This window comes from Saccopteryx leptura, chromosome X (genome assembly GCF_036850995.1).
Source record: "Saccopteryx leptura isolate mSacLep1 chromosome X, mSacLep1_pri_phased_curated, whole genome shotgun sequence".
Taxonomy (NCBI): domain Eukaryota; kingdom Metazoa; phylum Chordata; class Mammalia; order Chiroptera; family Emballonuridae; genus Saccopteryx; species Saccopteryx leptura.
The window spans coordinates 36,200,767-36,226,902 of NC_089516.1; the positions used below are offsets into that span (position 1 = coordinate 36,200,767).

General features: G+C 37.4%; 1 protein-coding gene across 2 annotated transcripts in view; it reads right to left on the bottom strand.

The window, feature by feature from the left end:
- The window catches only part of F8 (coagulation factor VIII), a 216,840-nt gene that overhangs the window by 131,111 nt on the left and 59,593 nt on the right, over positions 1–26,136 (bottom strand). For both annotated transcript variants that reach the window (XR_010747809.1, XM_066356154.1), the window contains exons 6-9: positions 24,363–24,479; positions 3,045–3,266; positions 1,642–1,903; positions 958–1,129 (exon numbers count right to left, since the gene is read on the bottom strand). Coding sequence is in view for 1 of the 2 variants with exons in the window: in XM_066356154.1 (XP_066212251.1) it covers positions 958–1,129; positions 1,642–1,903; positions 3,045–3,266; positions 24,363–24,479 (773 nt within the window). In the remaining variant the exon portion in view is untranslated. The remainder of the gene's footprint in view (positions 1–957; positions 1,130–1,641; positions 1,904–3,044; positions 3,267–24,362; positions 24,480–26,136) is intronic.

The following is a 26,136-nucleotide window of genomic DNA, read 5'->3' on the forward strand; positions in this document are numbered from 1 at the left end:
TCAAGCTAGCCACATTGAGCCAGCGACCTTGGGCTCAATCCAGTGACCTTGGGATCATGTTGATGATCCTGTGCTCAAGCCGGCAACCTTGTGCTCAAAGTGGCGACCTGGGGTTTCGAGCCTAGGACCTCAGTGTTCCTGGTCAATGCTCTAACCATTGCACCACCATTAGTTAAGTGCAATATAAGTATTTTTTTCTTAAGTGAGAGGAGGGGAGATAGAGAGACAGACTCCTGTATGCCCCCCGACTGGGTTCCATCCAGCAACCCCTGTCTGGGGCCAATGCTTGAATCAACCAAGCTATCCTTAATGCCTGAGGCCAACACTCAACCCAATCAACCACTGGCTGTGAGAGGAGAAGAGAGAAAGAAGAGAGAAAAGACAGGGAAGAGAAGCAGATGGTCGCTTTTCATGTGAGCCCTGGCTGGTGATTGAACCCAGGATATCCACACACCAGGCTGACACTCTATCCACTGAGCAAACCGACCAGGGTAGCGTAAGCATTCTTAATGTTATGTGCCAAAGGTCAACAAACATTTTCTGGAAAGGGATGGATAGTAAATTATTTAGGCTTTGTGAGCCGTATCTAGTCTCTGTCACATACTCTTCTTCTTATTCTCTTCTTTATAACTCTTTAAGAATATAAAATTCTTCTAAGTACAAAGGCTGCCCCAAAACAGACTCTGAGCCAAATTGTCTCACAGGCCATAGTTTTCTGATTCTTGTACTATATAATTGGTGGAAAAAATTATAGAAGGCTAAGCAATGAATATTTCAAAAGAATGCTGCAGGTATATTTTTAAACAAATTTTATAATCCACATGTATTTGTGTCACATTTTTAATTTTCAAAAGGTATTGTTCATTAGAGATAAAGCTGAATTATGAAGTTTTAAGAATCTCAAACCCCTCCAGACTTTTTCTTCCTACCCAACCTTATACTTTTTTCTCAACTTACCAAGAGTTTATCTCCAACTTCTCCATAAAGTAAAGGTCCCAGGATTCCTGATTCATATTGAATAGCTTCACGAGTTTTAAATGTTTCATCTGTGTATGCCATAAATCGGACTTTTTTATACTTCTTACCAATCTGCTGAGGACCGTTATTCAAATATAGACTTTTATAACTTCTGTATGGGACACAAAAAGATGAGAGGTTGGAAAGGATAATTCTAAGTAAAGGATAGGTGGCTAAAATCCAACTCTAAAACAGCTGATATGATTGAAAAAAAGATTTGATTTATTGAGTTTACATCAAGAGGATGGGGCAGAGGAATGAGAAGTATCAACTCACAGTTGCTTTACCTTAGTTGTTCACTGATTGCTTTTTGTATGTGCCTTGATTGGACAAGCCTAGAGATATGAACTGGTGACCTCAGAATTCTAGATCGACACTCTATCCACTATGCCACCACAAGTCAGGCAAAAACAGCTGATATGATTTAATCAAGGAATGAGCGGGAAAAATACAAACATCCTTGATGCTTAGCTATTTTAGTTTCCAAAAATATTAATGCCCTTGATATTTGATTCCATACCTGCACCTACCTAAATGTAGTTTGAGGATTTGTTATTTTGAATAACTAGGAGGAACATTTTGAGTATGAGAAAGAGGCAATAGCAAGAGTCAAAAGGTGCTTACCTGTCATTGGGGGTGGGGACTGACGGAGCATAGTCCCAATCCTCCTCTTCAGCAGCAATATAGTGGACCCAAGTTTTAGGATGTTTCTTAGCAACTGAGCGGATTTGGATAAATGGAGAAGAGCTGTCATTATCAAAATTGACAATGTCCATATCAGAGTCATCCAGATCATCATCATCATAAGATTCCTCTTCATTATTTTTCATCCATTGTTGGGGTTCCTCTGGGCAGCTATTTACTTTGACATAAGCTTCCATACCATCTGGAGTTAGACAAACCAAACAATGTCATATTCTTACAAGAGTTTCTTGCCTTAACTTCTATAACATCATTCCCTCTCATTTGGCCTTTAAGGTCCTCTCTTAAGCGTTCCCTTTTCTACACCAGTACTCTTTCCTGCAATTCTCCTATATGAATTACCTTCCCCATATCTGGGACTTTCTAGTTTCTTTTTGTGGTCTTTGCACTCACTCTTTCTCTTTTGCTTGACTCTCCAATACATGTTTTACCCCCTTTTCAAGACTCACTCATTTGTTCTTATAATACATGTAAATATTTTCTTTCTGGAACTGAATCTGAGCCTAACACTCCCAAACTCCCAGATTATAAACAAGGAGACTTAAGGAACTACATATTTTCAGCATCTTGGATGGAAGCTTAGATCAGACCGATTCCCCATCCCTACAGTTACTTAATGATTTCTATATTTACTCCATTGAAGTATGACACAAAACATTGATTTAATAACAGTTTATGAGGAAAAATGTTAAGGTAGAAAATTTTAAGATGCATTCTAAGTTCATAAGAAAATGAAATGGTACAACATGAAATAAAATAAATATGTTATCTATTTTAAGAGCATATCTGCCTGTGACCAGATATAAGCCTTATGGCATGTAGGATGTCTCTAATTTCCTACCAGGTATCTGTAGTGCCTCCATGTGCACTAGCTGTCTTCTGTCTCATACTGAGCATTCCAATATCCTTTTATTTGCTAGTTATTGCTCTGGGAACCTCTACTGATATCCTGCATATCTCTTGTGATTACAGTCTGGGAAGTGATGTTTCTTTTCATTTCCCTAAATTTCTCATAAAACATCTCTTCAGCTATGTATGTATAACATGCCATTTCTCTCTCCACAAGATCAAAGCTTAGTTAATGGAATCAGGTTTGAAAACTAGTAATATTCTGTCCTTGCTTCTACCACTTCTATCCTTATTTATCCCTAAGCCATCTTCCCTACCACAATCACAGTTATTTAACTAAAAAAATCACCAATACTACAAGTACTCAAGCCTTCTTACACTCAAGGCAAAATATTTACTCTGAAAACTGACAAGCAAGGAATCTCAATTGAGGTCTCATACTTATAATACTAGTTTTTAAGATCCATAGATATTACCATGTTGGTGGGAAGAGATTTGACAAAAGAGCAGAAACTGGCCAAGGTCCATCAGAAGTGTCTGAGCTGTAAGGAAAGTCATTGGTGAGATCTTCAAGGAGGCCTGTCGATGGTTCCTCACAAGAAATGTGTGACCTTCAAGGAAAATTGAGTGCACTTCAGGGGTGGTGCCCATTCCAATCACATGCCAATATACCAATTTTTTGAGACATCCAATCAGACCTGTAGAGTAGGCATAAGATAGCCATGGTCATGAAATAGAGAATTTGAAATGGAAAACATTTTCTAAGATAGGATAAACAAATTGACCTTATAAGTTTTATTGTCTTGACTTGGAATCAAACATTTTAAGGACACTGGGGTACTGTGAAAGCAACAGATTTTGCCAAAGTCACCAATGACTGTCATGCTGCTAAATACTGTGGATAATTTTTGGTTTTAATTTGCACTGAAATTCTTTCCTCCCTTGGCCTCTATTCCAACACTTCTTTGGGTTTTGTTTCCCTGTGGCTTAGACTGCTCCTTCTTCTGTCTCCTTCCCTGATCCTTCCTTCTCTATTCACCTATTAAATGATAGATCACTTCAGTGCTCAGCATTAAGCCTTATTCTCTTATTAATCAATATTTTCTCCCTGAACAATACCAATCATTCTCATGATGTTAATAACATCCATATGCTGACAACTCTCATGTTTCATATTCTTCAATAACTTGACTCATACAGTCACCTTTTCAATATCTTCACCAGGATATTTTATAAAACTCACACATCCAAAACAAAATTTGAGATCTTCTTTACCTTATATTCTTCTAGAGTTCTTTATTTCAGTGAATGGCATCATCCTACATTTAGTTATGCAAGTGAGAGTTATTTTTGTCTCCACTCTCACATCCAATCTAATACCAATTATAACAATGTAATTAATAACACTAATATTTACTGAACAATTGTTTTATTTTAAGCACTGTCCAAAGTATTTTACAAGCTTTAACTCACTCACTCCTCACAATAACCCTATGAATGTAGAAATCAGTATCATCATCCTTCTCTTAGAGGAGAGGTAACTCATGCCAAGGAACATTAATTAAGTTGTTCACATTTTGATCCAAGTGGCTGTATGTTTAGATATCACACTGTTACTAGGGAAAAGCTGTTTTCTATTTTGGCATCTGAAGTTTTTAAATATATCTGTTTTTCAATAATTACTACCCTACCATCTTAAACCAAGTTGGCTACTATTATCTCTTATCTGAACCACTGGAATAGCTTTTTTACAAGTCTTCCCACATCTGGTCATACTCCCTTCCAAGCTTTTCACCCACGAGGAAACTACTGTGATATGTTTGCATTACAGATCTGATTATAGTATCTCCTTCAGCCCAAAACTTTTCAATGGCTGCCATTTTATATAGGATCAAGTCCAAACTCTCTAGAAAGGCCTAAAAAGCCTCAAATGCCTTGATCCCTGGTACTTTTCCAGTCTCATCTCACATCGCCTCATTTTCTTATTACTAGTTATGTTTCAATGCTCAATTTAAATGGCATTTCCTTAGGGAAGGCTTCTCCAATTCCCTAGTCTAGCTCAATTTCCTTTATTATTTGTTCACATACAATTATGTAATTTTCCTTCAGAGTAATTCTTACTTTATAATTTTGTATTTATTATTTTTATTATTACATGTCTGCCTATTTTGCTATAAGCCGTGTGGGAGCAGGGACTTGCATGATTTGAAAGTTAATTTCTTTCCTAATTCTAAAACTATGCATGTTAGTTATAGAATTATTGGAAATACAGAAAAGAGTTAAGAAAATATTCGGATGTCAGAGTAATAGCAACATGAGAGATACCCTTGGTCTCTCCCCTTGAAATTTCTCGAAGTTGAACAGCAATAGCTCAGCAAGGGAACCCCAGCTGGGCTTGCAGGCTTCACTGAAAGATCCACTCATCAAATGGACTAAAGTTGGGAAAGGTAAAACAAAAATGGGGGAAGGAAGATAAGCAGCACTGGCAGTCAGGCTCCAGAGAAGGAAGAGACCCAGAGAGTCTGGGTCTTTTTCTGCCTAGAGAAGTGGAGAGATTGGAACGCATTTGGAGAGATACTGAACCAAAGTGGCAGCAAAATGTGGAGTCACTGACGGTATTCTCATGGTTTGCCAGCAACATGCATTTGGGACTGAGACACAAAAATTCAAAGTGCTTCCCCCCAGCCTCCCAGATCCCTCTCCCTACCCTCATGTGGTATGGAGAGTGGCAGAAACAAACCTCACAGCTAGTTCTACAGGGCTACTATTTCCTTGGAAAAACACAATTGCTTGGTGTCTGGTTCCTTGGTCTGTTGAGACATGGGGAGGAGCACCCAAAGTCTTGAGATTGCTGACATTAAAGCTGTAAAACTGTCACAACATGTCCCACCCACCATTGCATCTGCAGACCTGCATCCATCATCTGACAGCAACTTCTAAGCAGAAGTCAGCCTGAAATTTTACAGAGCTAAAACTTATAAATATTGCCACCAACTGGAAAAAAGGAAAAAACCCTTGGAAATGTCTCTTTTTCCTCTGTGCTGGTTTTAAGGAGGATTTTTCTTTTTTCTTCTATTTATTTGTTTTTCTTTGTTGTTTTGGTTGTTCTTGATTATTGTTTTATCTTTGTTTTTGTAGTTTTATTTTTCCTACTTTCATTTTATTGTTTCTTTTTAATTCTAATTCAATTTCATTTCTATTTATTGTTGATTTTTGATGGATTTCTTAACAATACCACTCTAAAATGCTATTGAAGCAGAAGAAAAGTAATACCATGGCTACTCAAGAGGAACATGCGGTTCAGAAAGAACATAAAAAATCACCAGAAACCAATCCTAATCATATAGAAAACTAGGAGTTAAATGATAGAGAATTCTAAACTGAAGTTCTGAAAATACTCTATGACAGTTGTCCCCAACCCCCGGGGCCACATACTGGTACCAGTCCATAGGACATTTGGTACCGGTTCACAGAGAAAGAATAAATAACTTACATTATTTCCATTTTATTTATATTTAAGTCTGAACGATGTTTTTTTTAAAAAAATTAATTTTATTAGGGTGACATCAATAAATCAGGGTACATATGCTCAAAGAAAACATGTCCAGGTTATCTTGTTGATCAATTATGTTGCATACACATCACCCAAATTTAGCTTGTCCTCCGTCACCTTCTATCTAGTTTTCTTTGTGCCCCTTCCCCCCCATAACCACCACACTCTTGTCAATGTCTCTTAGTCTCGTTTTTATGTCCCACCTACGTATGGAATAATGCAGTTCTTGTTTTTTTTCTGATTTACTTATTTCACTCCATATAATGTTATCAAGATCCCACCATTTTGTTGTAAATAATCCGATGTCATCATTTCTTATGGCTGAGTAGTATTCCATAGTGTATATGTGCCATATCTTCTATTGAAGGGCTTTTTGGTTGTTTCCATGTTTTGGCTACTGTGAACAATGCTGCAATGAACATGGGGCTGCATGTGTCTTTACATATCAATGTTTCTGAGTTTTGGGCGTATATACCCAGTAGAGGGATTGCTGGGTCATAAGGTAGTTCTATTTTCAGTTTTTTGAGGAACCACCATACTTTCTTCCATAATGGTTGTACTACTTTACATTCCCACCAACAGTAAATGAGGGTTCCTTTTTCTCCACAGTCTCTCCAACATTTGCTATTACCTGTCTTATTAATAATAGCTAATATAACAGGTGTGAGGTGGTATTTCATTGTAGTTTTGATTTGCATTTTTCTAATAACTAATGAAGATAAGCATCTTTTCATATATCTGTTGGCCATTTCTATTTCTTCCTGGGAGAAGTGTCTGTTCATGTCCTCTTCCCATTTTTTTATTGAATTATTTGTTTGTTTGTTGTTGAGTTTTATGAGTTCTTTGTATATTTTGGATATTAGGCCCTTATCTGAGCTGTTGTTTGAAAATATAATTTCCCATTTAGTTGGTTGTCTGTTTATTTTGTTGTCAGCTTCTCTTGCTGAGCAAAAACTTCTTAGTCTGATGTAGTCCCATTCATTTATTTTTGCCTTCACTTCCCTTGCCTTTGGAGTCAAATTCATAAAATGCTCTTTAAAACCAATGTCCATAGTTTAGAATCTATGTCTTCTTCTATGTACGTTATTGTTTCAGGTCTTATATTTAGGTCTTTGATCCATTTTGAATTAATTTTAGTACAAGGGGACAAACTGTAGTCGAGTTTCATCTTTTTGCATGTGGCTTTCCAGTTTTCCCAGCACCATTTGTTGAAGAGGCTTTCTTTTCTCCATTGTGTGTTGTTGGCCCCTTGATAAAAAATTATTTGACTATATATGTGGTTTTATTTCTGGACTTTCTATTCTGTTCAATTGGTCTGAGTGTCTAATTTTCTGCCAATACGATGCTGTTTTAATTGTCGTGGCTCTATAATTTGTATAGTTTGAAGTCAGGTACTGTAATGCCCCCAGCTTCATTCTTTTTCGTTAGGATTGCTTTGGCTATTCGGGGTTTTTTATAGTTCCATATAAATCTGATGATTTTTTGTTTCATTTCTTTAAAAAATGTCATTAGAATTTTGATGGGAATTGCATTAAATTTGTATATTGCTTTGGGTAATATGGCCATCTTGATTATATTTATTCTTCTTATCCAAGAACAAGGAATATTCTTCCATCTCGTATCTTTTCCGATTTCCCTTAACAATGCCTTGTAGTTTCCATTATATAAGTCTTTTACATTCTGTGTTATGTTTATTCCTAGGTATTTTATTTTTTTTTGTTGCAATCGTGAAGGGGATTATTTTTTTGAGTTTGTTCTCAAATGTTTCATTGTTGGCATATAGAAAGGCTATGGACTTTTGTACGTTAATTTTGTATCCTGCGATCTTACTGTATTGGCTTATTGTTTTTAGTAGTCTTTCTGTAGATTCTTTGGGTTTTTCGATGTATAGGATCATATCATCTGCAAAAAGTGATACTTTTCCTTCTTTTCCGATATGGATGCCTTTTATTTCTTTGTCTTGTCTGATTGCTCTGGCTAGAACCTCTAGCACCACATTAAATAAGAGTGGAGAGAGTGGACAACCCTGTCTTGTTCCTGATTTAAGGGGGAAAGCCTTCAGTTTAGTGCCATTTAATATGATGTTAGCTGATGGTTTATCATATATGGCCTTTATCATGTTGAGATATTTTCCTTCTATACCCATTTTGTTGAGAGTCTTAAACATAAAATTGTGTTGTATTTTATTGAATGCCTTTTCTGCATCTATTGATAAGATCACGTGGTTTTTGTTCTTTGTTTTGTTGATATGGTGTATTACATTAACCGTTTTATGTATGTTGAACCATCCTTGAGATTCTGGGATGAATCCCACTTGATCATGATGTATTATTTTTTTAATATGTTGTTGTATTTGATTTGCTAGTATTTTGTTTAGTATTTTAGCATCTGTCTTCATTAGAGATATTGGTCTGTAGTTTTATTTTCTTGTGCTGTCCTTGCCCAGTTTCAGTATGAGGGTTATGTTGGCCACATAAAATGTGTTTGGAAGTATTGCTTCTTCTTCAATATTTTGGAAGACTTTGAGTAGGATAGGAACCAAGTCTTCTTTGAATGTTTTATAGAATTCATTGCTATAACCGTCTGGGCTTGGACTTTTAATTTTGGGGAGGTTTTTAATAGTTTTTTCTATTTCTTCCCTACTAATTGGTATGTTTAGGCTTTCTGCGACTTCTTGACTCAGTCTAGGAAGGTTGTATTGTTCTAGGAATTTATCCATTTCTTCTAGATTGTTGAATTTAGTGGCATAAAGTTTTTCATAGTATTCTACAATAATTCTTTGTATATCTATGATATCAATGGTGATTTTCTTCTTTCATTTTTGAATTTGTTTATATGAATGCTTTCTCTTTTTTCCTTGGTAAGTCTTGCCAAGGGTTTGTCAATTTTGTTGATCTTTTCTAAAGAACCAGCTCCTTGTTCTAATAATTTTTCTATAGTTTTTCTGTTTTCTATTTTATTTATTTCTGCTCTGATTTTTATTATCTCCTTTCTTTGGCTGGTTTTGGGTTGTCTTTGTTTTTCTTTTTCCAGTTCCATAAGGTGTGAAGTTAAGTGGCTTACTTGGGCTCTCTCTTGTTTGTTCATTTAGGCCAGAAGTGATATGAACTTCCCTCTTATCACTGCTTTTTCTGCATCCCATAGATTCTGATATGTTGTATTGTCGTTTTCATTTTGTCTGTATATATCTTTTGATCTCTGTGCTTATTTCTTCTTCTACACATTCATTTTTTAAAAGTATGTTGTTTAGTTTCCACATTTTTGTGGGGTTTTTTTCCTCTTTTTTGCAGTTGAATTCTAGTTTCAAGGCTTTATGATCAGAAAATATGCTTGGTACAACTTCGATTTTTCTGAATTTGCTGATGTTGATTTTGTGGCCCAACATATGGTCAGTTCTTGAGAATGATCCATGTACACTGGAGAAAAATGTATACTCTGTCTCTTTGGGATGAAATGTCCTGTAGATGACTATCATATCCAGGTGCTCCGGTGTCTTGTTTAAGGCCAATATATCTTTATTGATTCTCTGTTTGGATGACCAATCCAGAGCCATCAGCAGTGTATTGAGGTTTCCAAGTATGACTGTTTTTTTGTCAGTTTTTGTTTTAAGGTCAATAAGTAGCTGCCTTATATATTTTGATGCTCCTTGGTTTGGTGCATATATACTAAGGATTGTTATGTCTTCTTGATTCAGTGTCCCCTTAATCATTATGAAATGACCATTTTTGTCTCTGAATACTTTTGCTGTCTTGTAGTCAGCATTATCAAATATGAGTATTGCTATGCGTGCTTTTTTTTTGGATGTTATTTGCTTGGAGTATTGTTTTCCAGCCTTTCACTTTGAATTTGTTTTTATCCTTGTTGCTTAGATGAATTACTTGTAGGCAGCATACAGTTGGATTTTCCTTTTTAATCCATTCTGCTACTCTGTGCCTTTTTATTGATGAGTTTTATCTGTTTACATTTAGTGTAATTATTGACACTTGTGGGTTCCCTATTGCCATTTTATAGATTGCTTTCTGTTAGTTTTGTGTCTTGTTTGATTCTTCTCTTTTGTTTTTTTATCCTTTGTTTTTGTTTGGTTGTATTCCATACATCTTTCCTCTTTTTTAAAATCATGTGCTTCTTTAATGGTTTTTTCAAGGGTGGTTACCATTAAGTAATGAAAAGGGTTCCTACCCTGTTCATTGTAGTGCACTATCTTGTGAGTACTTTTGCACTCCATTGTCCTTTGCTGCTGTTAATTTCCGTTCTCTCCCCTCCCTTTTCTTTGTTGTTGTTGTCACAGTTTAAATTTGGTTTTATTGTGTTCTTCTTGGAGCTTTTACTTGTGGTTTTGTTTTGTTTTGTTCTTTGTACCTGGTTGGAAAACCCCGTTTAGTAATTTCTGGAGTGGGGGGTTTTCTGATGATAAATTCCTTCATCTTTTCTGTATCTGTGAATGTTTTTATTTCTCCTTTGTATTTGAAGGATAGCTTTGATGAGTATAGTATTCTTTACTGAAAGTTTCTCTCTTTCAGGACTTTAAATATTGGGGTCCACTCTCTTATATCTTCTAGAGTTTCTGTTGAGAAATCTGATGATAATTTAATGAGTCTTCCTTTATATGTTGTATTCTTCTTTTCCCTGGCTGCCTTCAGAATTTTTTCTTTGTTGTTGGTTTGTGCCAATTTTATTATGATGTGCCTTGGAATAGGTTTGTTGGGTTAAGAAAACTCGGAGTTCTGTTTGCTTCTTGAATTTGAGGCTTTAGTTCTTTCCACAGACTTGGGAAGTTCTTATCTATTATTTGTTTGAATATGTTCTCCATTCCATTTTCTCTCTCTTATCCCTCTGATATACCTATTATTCTTATGTTATTCTTTTTGATGGAGTCAGACAATTCCTGTAGGGCTTTCTCATTTTTTAAAATATTTGAGTCTCTTTCTTCTTCTCTCTGTTGTGCCTCAAGTTGCTTGTGTTCTATTTCACTAATCCTACCTTCTATCTGGCCTATTCTATTAGCTAAGCTTGTTACCTCGTTTTTCAGCTCATGAATTGAGTTTTTCATCTCTGTTTGATTTGTTTTTATAGGTTCAGTTTCCTTGGTAATATATTCTTTGTGTTCATTGAGTTGTTTTCTGAGCTCCTTAAATTGCCTTTCTGTGTTTTCTTATATATCTCTGAGTATTTGTGGGATTTCTATTTTAAATTCTCTGTCATTTAGCTCCAAGGTTTTCAATATATTAAATTTTTTCTCCATAAAGTTTTCCTCATCTATCTGAGCTACCTCTCTGTTTTTCGTATCCATGATATTCTATTTCTTTTCCTTAATGGCATCTGAGGGTGGTTTTGTTGATAGTACTAATGAGACTGAATAAAGAATAAAAAATTAAAAAAAATAAAAAGTAAAAAAAATAAAAAATATTATTTCCTCCCCCTTTTTTTTCTCTGCTTTCTTCTCCCCTCCTTCTTGAGAAAATCTTGTTGTCAACTGTGAATTATATTGTGTTAAATAGAACAAAAACTACCTATAATGGAGGGCCTGAGTTGGGGAGAAGAGATAAAGGGGCAAAAAAAGTGGGTATGGACCCAAAAATGCAAAAAAAGGATAAAATTTGTGTCAAGAATAAAATGATTTGCTTTTAGGTGATGGTTGACTAAAAGATATAATGAGAAGAATAAGAGTGAAATAGGAAAAAGGGAAAAAAATTTTAAAATTACCATTGTATTTAGTGGAGCAAAAACTAGATTAAATGGAGAGCCAGGGTTGGGAGCACTGCTAGTGAGTTAAAAAAGCAAAGTAAATAACCCCCAAAGCACCACAAAGAAAATTTTGAGTCCCAAATAATATAATTTGTTTGTGAGTGAGGATTGAATGAGGAGAAGTGTAAAGGAGAAAAGAACAAACTAATATAGAGGGAGAAAAAAAGAAAGAGAAAACACCAAAAGAAGAAAAAAGAAAAAAGAACAAAAGGAGAGAGAGAGAGAGAGAGAGAGAGAGAGAGAGAGTTAAGGGTTTTCAAGTGCAACCCTCATAGAAAGAAAGGAAGAGGAAAGGAAAGATAATGGGAGATGTAACACTTATCGGTAGTGTAGTTCAAGGAGATGAGAGAGTAAGACTGGCAAAGAATTAAATGACCAAATTGGAAGAGGAAGAAAATAATCAAGACAAGAAGATAAGAGAAACAAACGAACAAATATTATAAAATGGGATAGGTTATAAAGTCTGTGGATTATTCTTGATTTTGAGAGGTTATCTTCTTGCTTTTTTTTCTCTCTCCTTCTTCCTGGTCTGTGACTCTGTACCCCGGGTTCTGCCCCTGTGGCATGCTTAGGTAGAGGTTTGCAATTGATAAGTCTCTATGGCGATGTCATATATTGGGCTTCAGTCTCGTTGGTAGTCGAGGCTCATTAGCATTTGCAGGCTCCGACAATAAGAGAGTCCGTTTTCCCAGAGCCTCTCTCTTAGTCTTTCCTTCCCGAATTAGCAGCTTGATGATCCAGCTATGGGGTTGCTGCTGCCTCTGCCTGGAGAGTAAGAGGCTCAAAGAGCTGGCAAATCCCTTTATTCCCACTCAGTGCAGGGCTCTGGGTTAGGCTCAATCAGTCAGAGCCACTAGCATAATCCAAGGTGCCTTTCTGTGCACCCCTGGGCATGTCCTGAATGCTTCAGCACTCTGTGGAACCACTTCCCCCAGGCTTTTGTCACTTTGTAACCTGTTTTGACTGGGTAAAAGATGCCCTAGTCGCTGTTTGCAAAGCAGGAGGACTTACAAGCTGCCAAATCTCTCTTTTTAACATATAACCCTGAGCAGGCAAGCTCTGACAATCAGAGGTTGCCCTCACCCCTATGTGCATAGCATAACAAGAGGTACCAAAAAACATCTTCCCTCTTGTCTTAAATCGCTGACCTGAGAGAGATATTGTCAATTAGGGTCGCATAAGTCAGTTGGGAGGCGGGCAGACAGTGGGTTAAACTAATTCTTCACGGGTCTGTTAGCTTGTATGGCTGGCTGAGAAGCCCCACCTGTCCGGAGAACTTCGAGCATAGGGAATCTCACTTTTGCGTGCTGCTTTTCAGGGTGCAGGGGCGACCCTGAGACTCTGGTTTTGGCCCACACAAAGGTCTCTGACTCTACCCCGGGAACACGGGTGCTCACTCCCGGGGGAATCTCTCACCCACTATCCACACTCGCCGACCAGTATATCAGGCCGGGAGAAGTTCGAGCATAGGGAATTTCACTCCCACTCACACCCTGCGCTCCACTTTTTAGGTTGCAGAGGCAACCCTGAGACTCTGGTTTTGGCCCACACAAAGGCCTCTGACTCTGCCCCTCTGTCTGGGAACACAGGCGCCCATTCCCAGGGCTCTAGGAGGAATCTCTCGCCCACTACCTGCACTTGCCAACCAGGAGATCAGGCCGATGGCTGCCCATTTGCCTTTCTTTGTCTGGGTTTGGCACGAGCATTAGCTTGTGTTGACTGGGTTGCCACAAGCACAGTTTTTCCTCAGCTTGGATGTCCGTGCCACAGCCTGGTTCAGAAGTTTGTGCCACCACCTGGTTCTATTCACACCCTATGCCTGCCTTAGTTTCTATACTCTCAATTCCCAGTGAAAGCAGCCCTTATTTAGGTTAGTGAGGAAGGCGGAGTGTTTCTTCCTCCGTCTTATTTCCTTCGGGGTTGATTATATATTTAGTCAATTTTTAGCTCGATCATACCTTCGCTTTTAGTGTGGAACTTCTGGAGGCTGCAAGGATAGATTTTTCTGTCTCTAGTTGAGGATCTTGTTGAATTTTGGGGAAGATTTATTGATATCGCTCCTTACAGCGCCATTTCTCTGACGTTGCGATTTCGATGTTTTATTTTTAAAAAATGACCAGATTTCTCTGTTACATTTGTCTAAGACTCACTCTTGATGCTTGTCTCTGTCATGTGATACATTTATCCGTCCCACCCTAAAGCCTGGTCCATAAAAATATTTTCTGACATTAAACCAGTCTGTGGCCCAAAAAAGGTTGGAGACCACTGCTCTATGAGATTTAAAAAACACTGATAAGCAATTTAATGAGCTCAGAAAATGAGTACCTCACCAAGGAGAATGAAACTTTAAAAGCAGAGATGAATAACTCAATACAGCAATTAAAAAATGAGCTACAGCCTGAATAGATGGTGGTTCAATGGATAGAGCATTGGCCTGAGATGCTGAGGACTCAGGTTCAAAACCCCAAGGTCACTAGCTTGAGAATGAGATCATAGACATGAACTAATGGTTACTGGTTTGAGCCCAAGGTCATTGGCTTGAAGACCAAGGTCGCTGGCTTAAGGCCAAGGTTTCTGGCTTGAGCACTGGGTCACTGGCTTGCCTAGAGCCCCCAGTCAATGCTCATATGAGAAAGCAATAATGGACAACTAAGATGTCACAACTATGAGTTGATGTTTGTCATCTCCCTTCCTGTCTGTCTGTCACTGTCTGTCGTCATCCTCTCCCTTTCTAACTAAAAAAAAAAAAAATTAGCAAGTAAAGCTAATAGAAAAAGCAACATAAAGGAGAGAAACAGTGACATCAAACACAGGCAACTAGAGATGGCACAGAGGAAAGAAGATAGAGACTCAAGAATTTAAAAAATTAAAAAAAATGTGGGAGCTCTGCAAGAATTGTCTGACCATATCAGAAAAAGCAATATAAGAATAATAGGTATAATAATAATAGGGGTTACTCGGTCTGCTGAAGGCCCATGGTCAAGGCACATATGAGAAAGCAATTAATGAACAACTAAGGTGTTGCAACCAATGGCTATGGTTGCAATAGAGCAACACTCCAGATGAGCAGTCTGTCTCTCTGCCTCCATGCTTCTCACTTCAGAAAAATACAAAAAAAATCCAGAAGAAATACAGAAAGGAAGCATGGAAAATCACCAAACAAACAAACAAACAAAAAAACTGACATAACTACAAGAGGAATAGAGGAAGAAGGGAATGGAGAGCCTATTTAAACAAATAATTGATGAGAACTTCCAAAGCTTATGGGAAGAGTTAGAGCCTCGAATCCAGGAAGCAAACAGAAAGCCTAGGCACTTCAACACAAACAGGCCTTATCCAAGGCACATTTTAGTAAACCTAAAAAAATTAATGATAAATAAAGAATCCTCAAGGCAGCTTAGGAAAAGAAGAACATAAAACATAAAGGAGCGTTCACCAAGTTATCAGCAGAAACTCAACAATATAGAAAAGAGTGAATCCAAACATTCAAGTACTGAAAGAGAGGAATTACCAGCCAAGAATACTATACATATCAAAGTTATCCTTCAATATGAAGGAAAAATAAAAACTTTTCCAGACATACAGAAGTAGAGGGAATTTATCACCAGAAAACCACTTCTGGAAATACTCAAGGGGGTTATTCAACCAAATACAAAGAACCAAACAAATCAAAATGACAAATAAAAGCTCCAACAAGGTTACAATAAAAACAAGGATAATTTGTGACAACAATAACATAAAAGGGGAGAAGATAAAGGTCTGAAGTATAAATGGAGGAGGGAAGACAGACGTACTCATGAGACAAAAAACTCTTGTATATACAAACCTTTTTTTTCTCAATAACCTAAACAAAACTGATATACAGCCTGACCAGGTGATGGCGCAGTGGATAGAGCATAGAACTGGAATGCAGAGGACCCAGGTTCGAGACCCCAAGGTCCCCAGCTTGAGTGCGGACTCATCAGGTCTGAGCAAGGCTCACCAGCTTGGGCCCAAGGTCGCAGGTTCGAGCAAGGGGTTACTCGGTCTGCTGAAGGCCCATGGTCAAGGCACATATGAGAAAGCAATTACTGAACAACTAAGGTGTCACAACGAAAAACTAATGATTGATGCTTCTCATCTCTCTCCGTTCCTGTCTGTCTGTTCCCTATCTATCCCTCTCTCTGACTCTCTCTCTGTCTCTGTAAAAAAACAAACAATCCCCCCCCCCCCGAAATACATAGCTTTAAAACAGAAGAAATACAGGCCCTGGCCAGTTGGCTTACTGATAGAGCATCGGCCTGGAGTGTGGATGTCCTGAGTTCAATTCCCGGTCAAGGCACACAGGAGAAGCACCCATCTGCTTCTCCACCCTTCCCTCTCTCCTTTCTCTCTTCCTCTCTCTTCTCCTCCCACAGCCAAGGCTCCATTGGAGCAAAGTTGGCCCAGTCACTGAGGATGGCTCCATGGCCTCCGCCTCAGGTGCTAGAATGGCTCTGGTTGCAATAGAGCAACACTCCACATGGGCAGTCTGTCTCTCTGCCTCCGTGCTTCTCATTTCAGAAAAATACAAAAAAAAAATCCAGAAGAAATACAGAAAGGAAGCATGGAAAATCACCAAACAAACAAACAAACAAAAAAACCTGACATAACTACAAAGGAAAAGAACTAAATAAGAAACAGAGCTACCAGAAAACAACATAAAATCGATATAGAAAATTCTCATGTATTAATGATTACCCTAAATGTAAATGAACTAAATTCACCAATAAAAAAGCATGAAGTAACAGATTGAATCAAAGAGCTTCCCAACCCTATGCTTCCTTCAGGAGATACATTTAAACTGGAGGGACAAAAGTAGATTCAAAGTGAAAGGTTGGAAAATGATTTTTCAAACAAAGAGTACCCAAAGAAAAGCAGGTGTAGCCATACTCGTATCTGACAATGCTGACTTCCAGACAACAAAGGTAATAAGAGACAAAGATGACTATTTCTTAATATATATGCATTGAATAAGAGAGCACCAAAATATATGAGACATCTAACAGAAAAAAAAGATAGACAAAAAACACAATCATACTTGGAGATTTCAATATACCATTGACAGTTTATATAGATTATTCAAACAGAATCAATAAAGAAATATTGGCCTTAAGTGACACACTAAACCAAATGGACATAATAGACATTTACAGAACATTTCATCCTAGTATATCAGTTTATACATTTTTCCCAGTGTGCATGGAACATTCTCAAAAATAGACTATATTTGGGTCACAAACTAACCTCAACAAATTTAAAAAGTTTAAAATTATACCAAGCATATTCTCTTACCATAAGGCTTTAAAATTAGAATTCAACAGCAGAAAGGAAGTAAAGACTCCCACAAAAATGTGGAATTAAACAACACACGCTAAAATATGACTGGGTCAAAGAAGAAGTACAAGCAGAGATCAAAAGACATACACAGGACCTGGCTGTTTGGCTCAGTGGTAGAGCATTGGCCCAGCATGTGGATGTCCTGGGTTTGATTCTTAGGGCACACAGGAAAAATGATCATCTGCTTCTCCACCCTTCCCCCTCCATCTCTCTCTCTCTTTTTTCTCTCTCTTTTCCCCTCCAGCAGCCATGGCTCAATCAAAGCGAATTGGCCCCAGGCACTGAGGATGGCTCCATGACCTCTGCCTCAAGTGCTAAGAAGAGCTTGGTTGCTGAGTAATGGAGCAATGCCCCAAATGGGCAGAGCATCACTCCCTAGTGGGCTTGCCTGGTGGATCCTTGTTGGGGTACATGTGGGAGTTGGTCTCTCTGCCTCCCCTCCACTCACTGAATAATAATAAAAAAGATAATAATAACAATAATAACAAAAGAAAATGACAACATGATACTATATCAAAACTTCTGGGATGGAGCAGAAGCAGTAATAAGTGAGAGATCATATCACTACAGGCTTGTATCAAGAAAAAGAGAAAAGACATTCAAGGTGTGGGTCTCCTGAAGCCTATTGTTTGGTTCAGTTGAGGGGCTTAGCCACTTTCTAGGGGGATCACAGTCAGCCCCAGGGCAGTACTCTCTTAGTCTTCCTCCTTGAGATCAGGGATGCCCCAGCCAGAAGAAGTTCTGCAGAGAGGAAGGTCAGCTCCACCCAATCTGAATCTGTTGCTCACCTAGCTGGGGAGAAATAGAATTGGGGTATCCAGCAGTGTCTGAGGGATTAGATTTCATAATAAGGGCTACTTTCTCTGTACTGAGCTTGTGACCAAGAGACCCCTGAAGCAGGGAGTCTCACTAACATTTTATTCTCAACCTCAGTTGTCCTAACCCACCAAGCTTGTAACTTCTAGAGCAGGGGTCAGGAACCTATGGCTTGTGAGCCAGATGTGGCTCTTTTGATGGCTGCATCTGGCTTGCAGACAAATCCTTAATAAAAAAATAATGTTAAAAATATAAAACATTCTCATGTATTACAATCCATTCATTTCCTACTGCTAATGTTCATGGTTGCGGGTGGCTGGAGCCAATCACAGCTGTCCTCCAGGACAACACCAAATTTTTATTGCATAATGCGTAATGTACATGGGTCGTTGTATGGCTCTCACATAATTACATTTTAAAACAGGGGTCCCCAAACTTTTTTCACAGGGGGCCAGTTCACTGTCCCTCAGACCGTTGGAGGGCCGGACTATAAAAAAAACTATGAACAAATCCCTATGCACACTGCACATATCTTATTTTAAAGAAAAAAAAAAAAACGGGAACAAATACAATATTTAAAATAAAGAACAAGTAAATTTAAATCAACAAACTGACCAGTATTTCAATGGGAACTATGCTCCTCTCACTGACCACCAATGAAAGAGATGTCCCTTCCAGAAGTGCGGCAGGGGCCGGATAAATGGCCTCAGGGGGCCGCAGTTTGGGGACCCCTGTTTTAAAATATGTGGCATTCATGACTCTCTTAGCCAAAAAGTTTCCTGACCCCTGTTGTAGAGGGTTTGGTGAGATGAGGCCAGTCTGAGCTCACACTACAGTCTTTCTACAGAAGACACTGTGAGAAGACCAAGAAGCTGCAAGAGGAGGTGGAGCTGCTGAAAAGTGGAGGCAAATCCTACAAACTTGGGGCTTTCACAGAGCTGCTGGCATTTTTAAGCAGGAAGAAGCTGATCCTTATACACAACTCAGCCCCTCTGACACCAACCAGGCACAAAAAATGAAGATACAAACAGTGAACAGAGCAGTAGCTCCAGATAAGTAGCTCGTGGCAGGTTACAAACAAGGGCTTATGCCAACTGAAGAAGACCCAGACGCAACACAACCAGGAGTGGGTGGCAGACCACACCAATGCTAGATTTAGCTAGGTACACAAGCAGTATGCCCAAAGAAGGCATCCAGCAGGCACCAGATACTTGTGGAGAATAAATATGCCCCACAGGACAGACACTGCACTGCACAGTGTCTAATACAACACAATCAAGGTAGACCCTTGGAGCCACCCAACCTGAAGAGATAACCATACCCAAGAAAAGACCAACTGCATTCAATACTCACATACAACAGGAGGGTAAATACAAAAATACAACCCTCAAGAAACATTCCTAGAGCCAAGAACACAACCAACCTGGAGGTTAGTACCACCGAGCCCATTTTTTCCATAAAGATGCCACAACAATCTGGGAGTCAGAGAAGCACTACCTAATACACAGAGAAAATTAGCACACAAAGAAATATGACCCAAATGAATCAATAAGAGAAATCCCCCCAAAAAGAATTATATAAAAGAGAAATAACCAAACTATCAGACACAGAGTTAAAAATGATGGTTAATAGGATGCTCAAGGGTCTTAGAATGAGAACTTAGTAAGCATTAAAAAGGACATTGATACCAAAAAAGAACCAGTCAAAAATGGCAAGTACACTTATCTGAAATGAAGACTGCACTAGAAGAAATCAATAGCAGGCTGGATGAAGTGGATAATCAAATCAGTAATTTAGAGGACAAGATAAATGTAAGCACAGAAGCAGAGAAGCAAAAAGAAAAGAGGTTTTAAAAGGCTGAGAAATTCTAAGAGAAATCTGTGGCAACATGAAGAGAAACAACATCTGCATCATAGGGATACTTGAAGGATAAGAGAACAAACGAAGGATAGAGAACTTGTTTGAAGAAATCATCTGAGCCTGACCAGGTGGTGGTGGTACAGCGGATAGAGCATTGGACTGGGATGCGGAGGACCCAAGTTTGAAACCAGAGTGTGGGCTCTTCTGGTTTGAGCAAGGCTCACCGGCTTGAGCCCAAGGTCGCTACCTTGAGCAAGGGATCACGCAGTCTGCTGTAGCCCCTGGTCAAGGCACATATGAGAAAGTAATCAATGAACAACTAAGGTGCTGCAACAAAGAATTCATGTATCTCATCTCTCTCCCTTCCTGTCTGTCTATCCCTATCTGTCCCTCTCTCTGTCTCTGTTACAAAAAACAAATCAATCTACGTGATATATGACATCAACAAAACAAAGGCCCCAAATAGATGATTCTCTTAATAGACACAGAAAAAGGATTTGATACAATACAACATTCATTTATGTTTAAAACACTCAACAAAATCGGTGTAGATGAAACATACATCAACATAATAAAGACTATATATGACAAACCATCAGCCAATATTATGCTAAATGGTAAAACATTGAAGACTTTTCTTCTAATATCAGGAACAAGACAAGGCTGCCCATTCTCTCCATTCCTTTTCAACATAATGCTAGAAGTTTTAGCCAGAGTGATCAGACAAGAGAAAGAAATAAAAGGCATCCATATTGGAAAGGAAGAAGTAAAAGTTTCACTCTTTTTCAGATGACATGATCCTATATATAGAACACCCCAAACATTCCACTGAATAACTATTGAAAACAATAAACCAATACAATAAAGTTGCAGCACACAAATTCAAAATACAAAAGTCTATTGCTTTCCTGTATGCCAACAATGAAACTTCAAAAAATAAACTGGAAAAATTCCTTTAACAATTGCTACAAAAAAAAAAGTAAAATAAAATACTTAGGAATAAACTTAACAAAGGATGTCAAGGACCTATATACTGGAAACTACACAGCACTATTGAAGAAATTGAAAAAGAAACAATGAAATGGAAAAATATTCCATGTTCATGGATTGGAAGAATTAACATAATTAAAATGGCCATATTGCCCAAAGTCATATACAGATTTAATCAAATCCCTATCAAAATCCCAATGTTACTTTTTAAAGAAATAGAACCAAAAAAATCACCAGGTTTGTATGAAACTATAAAGAACCCTGAATAGCAAAGCAATTTCAAGGGGAAAAAAATATAGCCTGAGGTCTCACACTACCTGACTTCTAATTATAGTACTGAGCCATGATAATCAAAACAGCATCATATTGGCAGAAAAACAGAATACAGACCAATGGAGCAGAATAGAGATCCCAGAAATAAAACACATATATATGGACAAATAATCTTCAACAAAAAAGCCAAAATCACACAATGGAAAAAAGAAAGCCTCTTTAATATATGGTGCTGACTTGACTTGGTTAAATATTTTGGTTGTTTAGAGCATTGTCCTAAAGGGTAGAAGATTTCCAACTTGATCCCTGGTCAGGGCACAGACAGAAACAGATTGATGTTCTTGTCTCTTTTTCTTAATCTCTCTTTTCTTCCTCCCTCTCCAAAATCAATAAAATAAACATAAAAATAAATAAATGGTGTTGGGAAAATTGGAAAGCCACATGCAAGAGAATGAAACTTGAATATAGTTTGTCCCCACACATAAAAATTAATTCAAAATACATCAAATATCTAAATACAAGATTTGAAACAATAAATTACATAGAAAAAACATTGGTACTAAATTTATGTACCATAGCTATAAAGAACATTTTATGAATTTGACTCCATAAGCAAGGGAAGTAAAGGCCACAATAAATCAATGGGACTATATCAAACTAAAAGTCTTCTGCACAGAAAAGAAAACTGACAATAAAACAAAAAGACAGCCAACCAAATGGTAGATGATATTCACAAACAACAGCCAGGATAAGGGGTTAATATCTAAAATAAAATGAACTCATATAGTTCAACAACAAATAAACAATTCAATTAAAAAATGAAGAGAGGACTTAAACAGACACTTCTCCCATGAAAACATCCAAATGGCCAACAGATATATGAAAAGATGCTTATCTTCACTAGCTATTAGAGAAATGCAAATCAAAACTATAATGAGATACCACATCATACCTGTTAGATTGGTTGTTATCAACAAGACAGGTAATAACAAGTGTTGGAAAGGCTGTGGAGAAAAAAGTGCCCTCACACAGCTGGTGGGAATGCAAACTGGTATAGTTATTATGGAAGACAGTATGGTAGTACCTCAAAAAATTAAGAATAGAATTACCATATGACTCAGAAATCCCTTTACTAGGTATCTACACCAAAAACTTGAAAACACTGGTGCACAAAGACACACGAACTCCCATGTTCATTGCAGCATTATCTGCAGTGGCCAAGACATGGAAACAACCAGTGTCTCTTGATAGAGGATTAGATAAAGAAGATGTGGTACAGATATACAACAGAATACTACTGAGCCATAAGAAATGATGATATATTGCCATTTACGACTACATGGATGGACGTTGTGAACATTATACTGAGTGAAATAAGTAAATCAGAAAAGGCTAAGAACTATATGATTTCACACATAGATGGGATACAAAACTGAGACTCATGGGCATAAATAAATCTACTGTGGTTACCATGGGGAGGATTTAGGGGGCAGGAAGTAAGGGGGGACAAATATATGGTAACAGAAAATGATTTGACTTTGGGTGATGGGAACACAATGCAATAAACAGTTTAAATGTTATAGAGATGTTCACCTGAAACCCATGTACTCAGTGGTGGGATTCAAATAACTTAACAAACAGTTCTCTCTCTGCTCTAATGACTATTGTAAGTATAAAAAAATGATATACCGAAAGATAGTTTATTATTACATGCATTTAGTACCTGTACTTAAATAAGAGCAATAAAAGGGATACACAAAATTAGATTATGTGATAAGAAAGTTTTTAAATATTAATGAAAAAATATTAAATACTTGATAAAAAACAATAAAACTGTTATTTAAGATATTTCCATATTGCTTCTTAATTAGCATCCTCACTTGCAATTTTTTTTCACGTATGGATGGAATGAACATTACTATGGGTGCTTAGAATAGGCTGTTGTGCAGAAAAATGTTAAAAAAGAGTAAGGAATGTAAATTTGTGATTTTCACATTGGGTGGCTGTTTTGGCACCCACTTTAGAGAGAACCCTGATTACAAGTGCCATTTTAACAATAGGTTTGATGAACTCAACAACAAAAAATTAGGTATCAGTTCTGCTGAACCAGTGCAAATCAGCTGAATCCCACCACAGTTTCATACTCTTATTGATCATTGTCACCCCACTGAATTTAATTTCTAAATTAAAAAAAAATATTCTTCCTCATACTTTATTATTTTCATGTGGCTTCTAAATTTTCCGATTTTCCCTTTTCTTGGTCTACTCTCTAGTTTTACTGTAATACATCTTCAATGGTTTCTAAGTTCTACCATTTCTCAAAATGCCTTTATTCACCCCCTACACTGATTTATAATTTGGCTATGAATTCTAGGTTGAAAATGACTTTTATCTTAGATTTTAAAGATATTGCTTTATCATTTTGCCAGTCTAATTCTCTTGTCCTTGTATATATGACTTGTTTCTCCCAGGGGAAGCTTATATATCTTTTCTGTGTTCTCTGCAATTTTACAATCATAATTTTGTGTTGGACCATTTTTAAAATTTATCTCATTGGGAAATTTTAATGTAAAGATTCAAATCTTTTCATTTTTAACACATTCCTTTAATTTTCAAAATCTGTTTTTAAATATATTTCCAATCTCCTTTTGTTTTACTTTCTAGAAGATTTTCTTTATTCTACTTACCTTCTATTGAGTTTATATTTTGTCTATTGTATTCAAAATTTTTGTGAGCATATTCTTGCTTTTATTGTTTCTTCATTGAATTCTATTAATACTTTATTGATGAAGTATCTTCTTGAATCTTTGTAAAAATACTAATTAGAGCTTTTGACAAGTTCTCTTCTGTTCTAAACATTATATATTTTCTTCTGGGATTATTATTTTATTTGTCTATATTTGAATATATCTTTTATGTTTCAGTCTTTCTTTAAATATATGTTCATCCTTGGTTGCCAACTTATATTTGAGCAAAAAGAAAGAGAAATCTGTGAGCTCTGTTTACATGGGCAGGCCTTCATTTTTATGTAACTGGAAGAGGAGTCAACCATTGTACTTTAAGACACATGCTCCCAACAAAAGCCAGAATTTAGCGGGCTTTTCTTTAGGGTGCAGGGCTATCTGCAGAGAACTGGAGAAATGAGCTCTGGTAGTGAATGCTGAAGACCCTGAGGATTCTTGTGCCAGTGTGTACATACCTGGCAGAGACCGGTTTACATAGCCATTGATTGTATGCATTTCAGGCCGGGGCTGAGCAGATGCAGGATACATTGCTTGTGTGGAGTCCTCATATGTTTCAGAATGCCAACTTTTCCCTGGTGAGAGAGGATGCAAATATAGGGCCAGCTAAGTGTCTGTCTTATGACTGACCCTCCCTTTCTCCTCCCTTCTCTCCCATGGGGCAGAGACTCTTCACACCATCAGCATTTTTGTCAGCACAGTAAGAATGGATGACTTGCTCTCAAAATCAATAATAGAGGAGAACACAATAACCAAAATGCAGAAATTTCCTGCTTAAACTAATATTCTCTTTCTCTGTTTGCCCATTACAGGGAAGGGATAATGACAAATAATAACTAGGAGAAGAGAAAATAGTTGCATCATGAGGGTTTTATTCTATTCCTTAGATTATTTAAAGAGGAAGCAGATGAAAATCATCCTAAGAAAAGCTTGTCAGTCCCTGTCACTGACCTAATTGTTTTATTCAGGAGAGTAATAAAAGCTCAAGAACCTGAAAGCTTCCTAACCTCTTCCATGAAATTAATAAAAGTAAAAGCATTGTAAATAGCATTACTGGTCAGCAACTCCTTGAAGTTTCCCCTTTGTGTAAGGGACTAGCAGCCAATGCTGAAATTTCCTGAAACACTCAGCATTTGGGGGTAATTCTCATAAGTTATCTTTGTATCCACTAATTTGTTCATTCAGCTAAACATATATACTGTGCACTATTGAGTGCTAGGCAGTGGTAACAGAGAAGACAATCTCTGCCTTCAAACTTAAAATTTAGCCTGAATAGACAGAGAAGCTGAAAATTATAATAAAGAGTGAAGAGTGATGTAATAGAAATGAGAACAGGGTGTTATGGGAGCAGAAAGGAGAAGAAACTTTACTTTTCTTGAAGGGAAAGGGACGTGAGTTCAAAGAAGATAAATGTTAAATAAAGCAGGCAATGATGATGTAGAAGAAATTCAAAGTTTTGTGGAAATATATAGAGGCATAAACCGCAACTAGAAAAAGAAAGTTATTGGTGTGAAGGTGGAAACAGGCTTTCCAGGCGAGGAAAAAGCATAGGGAAAATTCTGGGTGAGAGAAAATGTTTGGCATATTTGGGTGAAATAAGAAATGTGTTCAGTTTGGCTGGAGCCCAGATGGTGAGGTAGAAATAGAAAAATAATTCACATGTCCTTGTGTTAACAAGTTTGTGTTTTGCTTTGAGATAAAATTGAAGGGCCTGGAGTGGCAAGATCACTGGCATTTCGATAGGCTCCTTCTGGCTGCTATAGTAATAATGGAGTGTCAGGACACACAAAAAGACAAGGAAACTAGTCAAGAGAAAGAAAATGCGAGCCTTAATTCAGAAGATGACAATGTAGGAAGGTAAGAGGGGAGAAAAGATGATTACATTGTTGTTTATTATATAATTATTAAGAGGAAAAAGAGGCAGAAGTACAGACACTATTGAGGACCTATTCTGTGCCACATAGTGCTTTGTTACTCAATTGAAATCACTCATAACTATCTTACATAAAGAGTACAGTTGACCATTGAAGAACATGGGTTTTTAACTACATGAATCCACTTACACATTGATTTTTTTCAATAATATATAGCTGGCCTTCAGAATCCATGAATTTCACCTTTTCGGATTCAAACAATTGAGGGTTGAAAACAGTGTTTTCAATCTACAATTGGGAATCATTAGATGTGGGGGGCTAACTGTGTGTATTTCTATGCCATTTTATATAAGGGACA